At 42.0% G+C, this 11,617-nt stretch overlaps 1 protein-coding gene across 1 annotated transcript in view; it reads left to right on the top strand.

Annotated features, from left to right (window-relative positions):
* The window catches only part of LOC109927213 (secreted frizzled-related protein 2-like), a 12,334-nt gene extending 1,169 nt beyond the window's left edge, over positions 1–11,165 (top strand). The window contains exon 3 of the mRNA XM_048609957.1: positions 11,032–11,165. Within this exon, the coding sequence (XP_048465914.1) occupies positions 11,032–11,165 (134 nt within the window). The remainder of the gene's footprint in view (positions 1–11,031) is intronic.
* The last annotated feature ends 452 nt before the right edge of the window (positions 11,166–11,617 follow it).

Genomic DNA, 11,617 nt, shown 5'->3' with positions numbered 1-11,617 from the left:
GCTGTGTTCATCCAGCTCTACACCGTGTTATCTCTAGTTAGGTACTGTTCTGTCAAACTACAGTTCTTTTTATAGCAATCAGTTTTAGAGAGAATTGCTCACTGACAGAGTGCATATTACGCCAAGAGGTTTCATTTTAAGACATCCTTGAGAAACACTTGCTTGTTTTGTAATTGGGCTTAATGCCACAACTATTCCTCTCGTCAAAATAAGAAGTGTGGGCTGTCTGGTGAAGCATTTGGAGCTTGTCATTGACCCAGATCCTATGGTGTCCAGATGGTCAAAGGCTGTAAGTTCCTCGGAAAATGGTCGGCAGGAGACAAAACGTCTCTGTGAGATTCACCTGGGAAGTCTGAATGCCCAGTGGATGACTTCCTGCTCCTCTGGATCCTCTAGAAAAAAATCTCCAAATCTGAGTCAGGTCCGAGACTTCGGACAGTTCTGACCTATGTAGGAAATGGTTGACAGGAGAGAAAACTAAGCCTGACAACAGGGTAACTACATCATGAGCCCTTATTGCTAATTCCATCCCGATCCTGACTTGACTAGCTCACAACCTGATCCCACCACCTAACTCGCCAACTGACCTCTCACTTGACTGAACTCCCCCACCAATTGGGTACCAACCTCACCACTCTACTTATGCCACTATCCTAAATCGCTTCAAGGCAAAAAAAGTTTTTAGTATAGAAATGCATTGTGTGTCAACACAGTCTTGGTGGGCCGAAGGGCCTGTTCCTTTGCTGTACTGTACGCCATTTCTCCCCACAACTGCTACCCTAGTCACTGGCCACTCTATACTCTTACCTCACACACATAAACATCATTTACATTTACCTTCTTTCTGGAGCTTCACAAGAAGCACTGGCACATTTAAACTTTTTCACTGACTAGAATTTGGCAGACAGTTCCATAAAAGGGGGGTCTGGCTTCTGCATGAATTTTCACATTGCTCTTTCTGAAAATTCCTGAGCAGTCAGTTCTGAAGGGTTCACCATAGGGGTTTGCACAGTAACAAAGCATTAAATGTCTGACAACTTGTGTTTTGAGTGTAAAACATACCTATTAAAGCAATTTCCCGTGAAAGCATTCAACTGCTTTTATAAACAAGATGTATCTATTTTAAATTGAAATGTCTTTCGAAAAGCAATGAAATTATGTCTCCAGTCTCCATGATAAGTGGGTGGCAAACTGTTGACTTATGTTCATTCTTTTAATTCATCCAGCAAGTAAAATTGAAGTTAACAGTGTTTGTTTGCCTACACGATGTGCATTAAACTGCTCAAGGGGACAAGTGTGGGGAGGATCATATCACAGAGAGTGTGATCCGAGCTGTGTTTGTAGCTACAGTCCACATAGTCCAGTTGTGGTGCAGTGAAAGTTGGAGAACAAGCTTATCTTCATCAAAACGTGGCAAAATCAGCAGATGGTATCCTCCCAGCCACTGAATGACGTGTACATGAAGTAGATGGCAGGAAATCAGTAGTGAGAAGCATCCCGATGACAAGAGCAAAAAGTTCCATTTTCCATGACAGGATTCTCACTAGTGAGCAGTGAGAAGCTTATTTACATACATTAGTATACATTAAAATCCTCACTATTGTGTCACCTCGCCTCATGGATATGTACTCTCCCACCTGCTGCATGGAAACTAAACGATGATGAATCCCAACATGAAAGTCGATGCAGTAACCAGGCAACTCCAGCTTGTCGCTTGGTCTTCCAGTACTGCATCAGTCACCAATATCTCGGGGCACATTCCACTGGCAGCAACCAGACACATCCCCATCCACCAAGACCTCCAGGTGACTATCAACAAAGCAAGGCGCCAATTTCCTTCCGTCCAACATGTCTGGAGCAACTGACAAGACCTTGTAGGGCAGATGCAGACTGCCAGAGATTGACTAGGTGCATGGTTGGACATAAAAGATGGCACCAGTGCCAGGAATCCCAGGAGGTTCTGACAATGACAACTGCTTGCGTCTATGGTGAGCAAAAGAATACAATCAGGAAGGCACCATAGGGGCATGGTGCACAGGTAATGAGGCAAGCTTGGGAAGATACTTAGAAAACTCATTAGGCCTTGCAGAGAGAAAACCTCCTTGAAATCCACCAAAAAAATAACATTCAGCTGATTTCTGGTAAAATGCAGCCTTGCACGTTTAACTATGTTTGATTACTTCTAGAAACTGACCTAAACTCTCAGAAGAAATGTTCTCTAACTCTGAGGTTAAAACCCGCCTCCTGCAAACTTGCTCAGAGATAGCAGGAACTGCCGATGCTGGAGAATCTGAGATAACAAGTTATAGAGCTGGATGAGCACACCAGGCCAAGCAGCATCAGAGGAGCAGGAAAGCTGACGTTTCGGGTCTGGACCCTTCTTCAGAAATGGCTGAATGGTTCATCCAGCTCTACACCTTGTTATCTCCTGCAAACTGGGATTTGGATAGCTAGAAATGTTAATGTTGCATCAGCACTTTGTTCCATACTGAAAATCAGAATGATTTGCTAAATTACCGCATGAGATACAAAGTGCATCTTCTGTGCTTGTACATCGGTATTCTCTAAAATATATAGGTTAAATTCTAGTACAATAGATATTCAGGGTAGATGCTTCTGTCGCTAGACCTGCAATTGCAGAATGTATCCTATTAAGGTCCTAACTGAGTAAAATCATGTTTAGAGAAATAATACAGGATGAAGTAAACATGCACTTAGAGAAAGATAAATTAATACGAGACAGTCAACATGACTTGGTCAAGGGCAAGGTCGTGGCTGTCAAATTTATTTGAATTCTTTGACAAGGTGACACAGGCAATAGATGATGATAGTGCTGTGGATGTCATATATTTGTACTTTCAGAAAGCATTTGATATGGTGCTACATGACAGGTTGGTTAGTAAATCAGAAATGTTTGGGATTGATGGGTCCTTGGCAGTATGGATTAGAAGTAAGCTAAAAGATAGGAAACAAAGGATAGGTATAGATAGGCACTTCTCACAGTGGAGATGAGTTTGAAAGTGGTGTTCCCCAGTCTTGGGACCCTTGCTTTTTCTGGCTTATACAAACAATTTGGCAAAGTCTCTAAATATGCAGATGATACTAAGCTAGGCAGGATAGTGAATTATGAGGATGATGCTGAGTGACTTCAGAGGGACATTGACAAAATGGCCAAATGGGCAGATATCTGGCAGTAACCAGGCAACTCTGGCTTGCCACTGAATCCTGCAGTACTGCAACAGTCACCAATATCTCAGGGCATGTTCCACGGGCAGCAATGGCCACATACCCATCCATCAAGGCCTCCAGCTGCAGAGAAATGTGAGGTAAGGCATTTTGGCAGAAGAAACACGGAGAGACAACGCAAGGTCAATAGTACAACTTTGAGGGGAATACAGGAGCAGACAGACCTCGGGGTTCACATGCATGATTCTCTGAAGCTGGCCAGGCAAGTTGAAACACTTGTTAAGAAGGTTAATAGGATCCTTGGGTTTATAAATAGAGGCATAGAGTTTAAAAGGAAGGAAGTGATGCTACACCCTGCAAATCATTGGTCAGACCACATTTGGAATGTTGTGTTCAGTTCTGGGCACCTTATTTAAGGAAGGATGTAAAAGCCCTGGAGCAAGCGCAAAGGTGATTTACTAGAATTATACCAGGAATTATGGATTTTGGATTCAAAGAAAGATCAGAGAAATTGGGCTTATTCTCCTTGGAGCAAAGAAAATCAAGAAGTGACTTTATCAAGGTGTTCAAAATTATAAACAATTTTGACAGGATAGCTCTTTCGGGAGCCAGTACAGACACAATGGGGCAAATGGTCTCCTTCTGTACAGTAAAATTCCATGAATAATATAAGGTGGGGCCCATAAGCAATAAAACCCAAGGTGCTGGCACCCATCACTCACCACAAAGCAGGTACAAGTGGTACAGCAATACCATGCAGGGGCACATTAACAGTCCAAGACAATCTGGAATTTGTTACGTGAGATGTACCATTTCTCGATAAAGTGCACAAAGTAGCAATATCCATCTCATCCTCATGCAAATTTATCAGATAGTGTGATGTTCCTCTACAAATGAGATACAGATTAAACACACCACGGAGAGTTAAGCCAAGTTGTTCAGTCTAACTGCCCTTTTAACTGTGTGACAAATCTCAACTCCTATTGAACAGCATCTCTGGCAGTGAAGTGAATTTAACAACCATGGAGTAACTGACTTGTAGATTGTGATGATGATTAGTGTTTTTTTTCAAAACAGATTTTAAAATAAAAACATGTGTTATTACTTTATCTTTCTATTTCATTTAGTTCCCTCTCCATCTAATCTTTCTTTCTATATTTTTATGTTATTTTCTGTACCTATTCTGACAGTGAAGTAAATATTTTACTTGACACTTCCTGGTTCTGAAACTGGATGATTGAATCATCTGATTGGATAATCTGATACACTATGCTTTGTCCCCTTCTCAGAGGTTCCAGGTACCATTTGGATGTCTCTCTGACAGCAACGTACTGCAAACAATCTCTTGGAAAGTCTGCGGGAAAGTGCAAGTGAAATACAGTCTACATTTTACCCCATGGTATTCAATCTTCAAAGCAGCAGTTACTTTTAACCAGTATTAATATTTAATGACAACGTTTCAAGCCAGTCATTAATTGTGCACAATGATTGTGCATGTTGAACAGAAATGGTACAATAGGGATTTTGCAACGTGCTGCATTATAATCCTGGGTGGATATTTGGGCGATGAAATATCACAAGTTCACTATCTATGTACAGAGCAATTGAGAATTCCAGATGAAAACACGATGCCCTTGATAAATCATAAACCAGGCTTCCGGATTTCAATCACTGCAGAAAAACTAAACGAGTAATAAAAATTCTGAAATCTAATGCAGTGAAAACGAGATGTAACTTATTCTGTCACCTTGTAGCAGTGACCCTACTCTCAAATCTTTGCTCTCAATTACTCATGAGCTCATGTTTTCCATTGCGTCAGCTTTTTTTGGGGAGGTTATTACTTTTGTTTTGAGCACCAGAAGTCCAGTTGTTGAGTAGCATCCATTTCAAAGACCTTTGTTTTTTTCCAGAGTTCTTTATTTATTGTATGAAACATGTAGGAAAGTTGATAGAATGTCTCATCTTTCGAGCTTTTCTCCTTGTTACATGTTGAGTTGTTTTGTCGTTGGCACATCAAATTATTTCTGGCACCCTTTATCCTTCTAAATCCTGCATTGTACCTGCTATCAGAATGTGTTTATTTGTTCCCACAATAATTTGTAGGGCCTTTTCGGACTCTGCAAGTAATGCAGTGGTGTTAGCATGCTGCAAGTTTGTTATTCTTGGTTCAAATTTTTACCCCTAGAAGTATACTTAATTCTCTGTATATTGTTCTGAGTACAGACTGACTAACATTGGCACCAATACATTGCCTGTTCTAGTCCTCATTTCATTGGAAATATGTCAGATGGTCCCTCATCTAACCTGGCACTCCATACTTGTTCCCAATACAGGCTCCAGCTAAATTTCACATCTTTACTGTCAGTGTCACATTTCAGCAATATATGTATTAACTTTCAGTGATAAATACAATCAAACACATTTTCATTGTTAGTGAAGCATACGTAAACATTTCGTTTACTTCAAGATATTTATTGAATATTGTTCTTCAGTTAAATATTGCCTCTTTTGTGCCTATTTGAGGTCTAAATCCAGACTGTGTTTCACCAAATTCTGCTTCAAATGTGGTATGGTTTCCTCCTATTGTGAATTTGAAGCTCAATTTAATGAGATGACTCATTATATTTGCTCATTAAGCTTAAGAAATAACAAATGTCTCAAATCAACAAGAATGTCTCCTTTGGTTTATATTTGAACATAAATTTCTGTTACCACTCCTAATTCTGTTTCTCCAAGGGCTTTTTAGATGTTCTGTTACTTCTACATCCATGCCTGGAGGTTTTCCTGTATTCATCAATTTCAAAGCACACTTTAACTTTGATAGCATAATATTTTGTCTACCATTTGCCTGTTTGTCTTGGGGTTTCTCAGTTTGGATCATTGTACAATTTGTGTACATATTCTATGCACCCTTTATCTACTGCACCCCTGTCAAACAAGATTTTATCATCTTTACACACCCACTATCTGTTGCTATGCCTTGCTATCTATCAATTATTTCAATTTCTGGAGGAGAACTCACATTTTCTGATTTCTTTCCAGCTCCAATGCTTCATCACACACCTCAGTACATCATTACATTTTCACTTGCCTACACGCATGTTTTTATTTTCATTTCAATTTCATCAGACTCGGGTATATTTCATTTCTTTCCTGTATCATCATTGCTAGTACTTCATATTGCATCCACTTGCTGTCTATTTGTCGTATCCGTTTTGCTAACATTTCCTTTGCATTGTGTTGTACACTTTTTGTCATGATTTTCAGTTTTCAATTTTAAGGGAGGCAATGGCCTTGTGGCATTGTCTATTAGTAACGGACCAGTACAATCTACTGGACAGAATTTCAGAGACACTGGTAATGTCTGAGGACTCGGGTTTAAACTCCATCACCTACAGCATTAGAAAATTCAATTAAAAAACTGGAATTAAAGGTTTAATGATGACTATGCAACCATTGTTGTAAAAAATCTGATCACTCATATCGGTTAGGGAAGCAAAATACTATCTTTAACTTTTAACTACATGTGACTCAAGGCCATCAACAACGTGGTTGACTTTTAACAGCTGTCTGACACGCCATTCAGTTGTATCAACTGCTAGAAAGAGAAAAAAAATGTAGCCAATGGCCCAACTTCATCAACTAAAGCCCCTGAAACAACAGTGGCAAACACAGCCCTGAAAAGTCCTCCCTACTAACATCTGGGGGTTTAGCAACAGCCTGACACAGCTATACTCGTAGAATCCATACCTTACACTTCATGTCTGAAATGTCACCATCCTTGGGTCTGTCCTGCCAGTAGGTGCTGTTACACTGGTATAAATTTGGGAGGCAGTGCCTTAGGAGTCCTCAGCACTGACTCTGAACACCACGAAGTCTCATAGCATCAAGTCAAACATGGACAAAGAAACCACCTACTGATTACCATGTACTGCTCCACTGAGCTGATGAATCACTACTCCTCTTTGTTGAACATCACTTGAACAATGCAATGACGGTGCCAAAGATGCAGAATGTACTCTGGGTAGGGGGCTTCAACGTCCACCAGGGTGGCTTGGCAGCATCTTTACTGACTGAGCTGGTCGAGTCCTAGAGAACGTTGCTGCTAGATTGGGTTGACAGCAGGTGATGAGGAAACCAACAAGAGGGTAAAACATACCCGACCTCATTCTTGCCCATCTGTCTACTGCAGTTACATCTGTCCACAGTAGTATTGCAAACAGTGAGCACTGCACGGTTCTTGTGGAGACAAAGTCCCAACTTCCCAATATCCTCAATTCAGACATGTAGCACTGATCTTTGTGCAAAATGACAGACTTCAATTAAATCCAGCAACTCAAGATTGGGCATCCATGAAGCACTATAGATTATCAGCAGCAGCAGAATTGTACATCAACATAATCTGCAAACTTATGGCCAGTTTATCCCCACTCTAATATTCCGTTAAACCAGGGGATCAATCTGGGGTTCAATGAGGAGTGACAGCATGCCAGGAGAAGCATCAGGCATACCTAAAAATGAGATGTCAACTTGGTGATGCTACAAACAGGAATACTTTCATGTCAAACAGGACTTGGCGCTTCCATAACCAATGGAGCAGCTCTAAGCTCTGCAGTCTTGCCACATCATCCTGTTTTCAATGGTGATGGACAACAAAACAACAGCACATATTGCTATCATCAATAGTGGAGAAGCCTAGCACATCAGTGCAAAAAATAAAGCTGAATTATTTGCAACAATGTTCAGCTGCAAGTGTCATGTTAATGATCTATCGCTGCCTCCTCCCGAAGTACCCAGGATCACAGATGCCAGTCACCAGTCAATTTGATTCACTCCAGTTATTTTCTGATATCAGGTGGAGGCACTGGATGCCTCAAAGGCTATGGACCCTGATGACATTCTGCAACTGTACTGAAAATGTGCGCTCCAGAACACACTACAAACCGAGTCAAGTTGTTCCAGTAAAGCTACAACACTGGCATCTACCCAACAATGTGGAAAATTGCCCAGGGATATACTGTACATAGAAAAGTAGGACAAATCCAACCAGGTCAATTACGACCCCATCAGACTACTCTCGGTCATCAGTAAAGTGACGGAAGGTGTCATTAACAACACTACCAAGCAGCACCTTCTCAGCAATAACCTGCTCAGTGATGCCCAGTTTGGGTTCCGTCAGGGCCACTCAGCTCCTGACCTCATTACAGCCTTGGTTCAAACATGGTCAAAAGAGCTGAATTCCAGGGGTGAAGTGAGAGTGACAGCCCCTAACAAAGCCATATTTGATCAAGTGTGTGTCATCAAGGAGCTACAGTACAAGTGGTGTCAATTGGAATCAGGTTGGGCAGGGAAAACTGTCTACTGTTTGGAATCATACATGGTATAAAAGGAAGACAGTTCTGGATGTTGGGGGTCAATTATCTCAGTTCCAGGTCATCTCTGCAAGAGTCCCTCAGGGTAGTGTCCTAGGCCCAACCAGGTGCTTCAATCAATGACCTTCCCTTCAACATGAGGTCAGAAGTAGGGATGTTTGCTGATGATTACAATGTTCAGGCATTCAGAAGCTCCCTGTTGAACATCTAACCAGATTGTCAAAACTTATAGGCCATGGCTGCATGTTCAGGGGCTGGGTAGATTCCGCCTATTATTTCATATCATATATCTATTGGATTTGAAGTACCATTTGCAAATCCTGAGATAGTGAAGCAGCCCAAATGCAACAAAACCTGGACGATATTCAGGTTTGGAATATCAAGTGGCAAATAACATTCAGACCACACAAGTTCTAGGCAATGGACATCTCCAACAGGAGAGAGTCTAACAATCATCCCTTGACATTCAATAGTATTACCACTACTGAATCCCCATTTATCAACATCCTGCGAGTTAACATTGACTGCACACCGAACTGGACTAGCCACATAAGTAATGCAACTGTAAAAGCAGGTCAGAGGCTGGGAACCTCCTGACTCCCTAAAGCCTATCAATCACAAGGCACAATTCAAGAGTGTGATGGAATAGTATCCAATTGTCTAAGTGAGTTCAGCTCAGATAACGCTTGGGATTTTCAAACAACATCGAGGACAAAACAGCTGGTTTTCTATTTCTTGTTCTGAGTAGTCTGTTCTGATTCTGTAATCCTCAAAAATATATATTTGTGTTAAGTTGAAGAGTGAATACTTCTTTAATGTCTTCATCTTAAAATATGTCAAGGTCTGAATCATCAAACACTCTTTCATTTTTTGGTATTTTCAGTTTCAATTGAATTTTCCCACAAGGAGACAATGATCTGAATTTATATCCCAATGAATGTCTTTTTTTTATACCATTTCTGAAATATTGGGCTGTATCTTACCAAAAATTTGGCTAAATGTTTTTTTTTCCAAGTTTTATGGGGGGTTTTCTTCCACAGGACTTACTGAGTTTTCTCACGCTATCAGTCCAAGTGACCCTGCAACACTCCCCTAGGGCAGCGCACTTATCCTAGTCTAGCCTGATTCTGCAACTCGCCATATACTGATATCTTCCCGACAGCTGGGACATCCAAGGATTTCTGCTGATGGAGCCACATTTGCAAGGTTGTTATGCATTAGGTTTTAGGTTTAAGTTTTATTGTCACATGCACTCAAGTACAGAAGTACAGGAGTACAGTGAGAAGTGTCTAATGTTGCCACATTTTTATTCATTCACGGGATGAGGGTGTCGCTGACTAGGCTGCTTTTATTGCCCATCCCTAATTGCCCAGAGGGCAGTTCAGAGTCAACCACATTGCTGTGGGTCTGGAGTCACATGTAGGCCAGACCAGGTAAGGATAGCAGTTTCCTTCCCTAAAGGACATTAGTGAACCAGATGGGTTTGTCCAACAATCAATTTCATGGTCACCATTAGATTCTTAATTCCAGATATTTTGTTGAATTCAAATTCTACCATCTGCCGTGGCAGGATTCAAACCCGGGATCCCAGAACATTATCTGGGTCTCTGGATTAACAGTCCAGCGATAATACCACTACATCATCACCTTCCCCCTTGGTACAAAGGTACCTAGACACAAAACATTCAGGTACAAAGTAGTTAAAAGAAACAAAATTGAAAAGTTAAGCATTACAAGCCTTCATAAAATAAGTAGAAAAATAAAGAAATTAGGGTAATAGTTAACATTAAAGTCCTTCTTAACATAAATCAGAAAAATAAAGGAATAAAGTTAAAAGTTCAACATTCTTTGATGAGCGCTTGCTGGAGCCCCCTACTCCTCTGCTTAGCTCGGTCTCCAGGAGACCTCAGCTGCCTGTACTTGTCGCCACCATAAATGCCAGGGGACCTCCCTCACCGCTCGCTCTTCCTGTGTCGGGCCATGATACCATCACTGCCACTGTTGTCACTGAAGTTGCTGCCTACTGATGCCTCCAGACCCACTCGTAGCCTCCAGGTAGATGTTGGGCCCTGTCCTCACCACCGACCGCCTCAGATGCCAGGCCAAGAGACCATCACAAGCCACCAAGACACGGTAATGGACAGCCGAAAGATTCCCACTCTGGGCCGAGAGACTGCCGCAGGCTGCCAAAAGGCCCCCACGCTAGGCAAGGAGGCCACCACACTGTGATGGGAGGGTGCCTCGTTGGGTTTGCGCTGAGGCCGCGAGGAGAAACAGGAAAAGAAACACAAAGAGAGATAAGAAAAAGAGACAACAGAAGAATGAAGCAGGCGGAGCAGACAAGCACCGGCTGAAGCGTTCTACTCCACTGCCATCTTGAATATGAAATATTCAATTTATATTCAATATCGAATCTTCATGTCAGTTCAGATTTGCCCCATACAGTTTATAGCGTTTACTCTGAACATGGTAGATAAGGCAAAATTGATGGCCATCTTTGCAGACAGGGACCTGAAGGTCCTGGTGGGCAGTAAGGTGCAGAGAAAAGCAGACCCCTCCAACAAGAACCAGCCGACAAGGCCACGACACCAGAGCCTGTCAGCTTAGTCTGAATTGGCCAGCCAGGTCAGTGTGGGCTCAACCACCTGGAGAACTACACAGCTGTGTAGGAAAGAGGTCAACAATCTTCTCTGTTCTGCCAAGTTAAGTGCCACTATCTTCTCTCTGTCAGTCTACGCTCAGTCAGTCTCTGCTACTGGGCCCAGGTTTCAACAAGGCTTGTGCTTCTTCCACTCCCATCATTGTACACAATATCTTCCCGTACTCGCTCACATCCCTCCAACCATCTGACCCTGCATGGTGCCTATGCTGCCTAATCGCTCAATAAAAACACCTCACTATCTTTCCCCCACCTGCACCAGCACTAACATTTGTGCCAGAGATAGTAGGAACTGCAGATGCTGGAGAATCCAAGACAACAAGGTGCAGAGCTGGATGAACACAGCAGGCCAAGCAGCATCATAGGAGCAGAAAGGCTGACGTTTCGGGCCTAGACCCTT

The sequence above is a fragment of the Rhincodon typus genome, chromosome 22, assembly GCF_021869965.1.
Source record: "Rhincodon typus isolate 14 chromosome 22, sRhiTyp1.1, whole genome shotgun sequence".
Taxonomy (NCBI): Eukaryota; Metazoa; Chordata; class Chondrichthyes; order Orectolobiformes; family Rhincodontidae; genus Rhincodon; species Rhincodon typus.
Note: the sequence above shows the minus strand (reverse complement) of the source record. Positions and strands in the feature narration are given on the sequence as shown.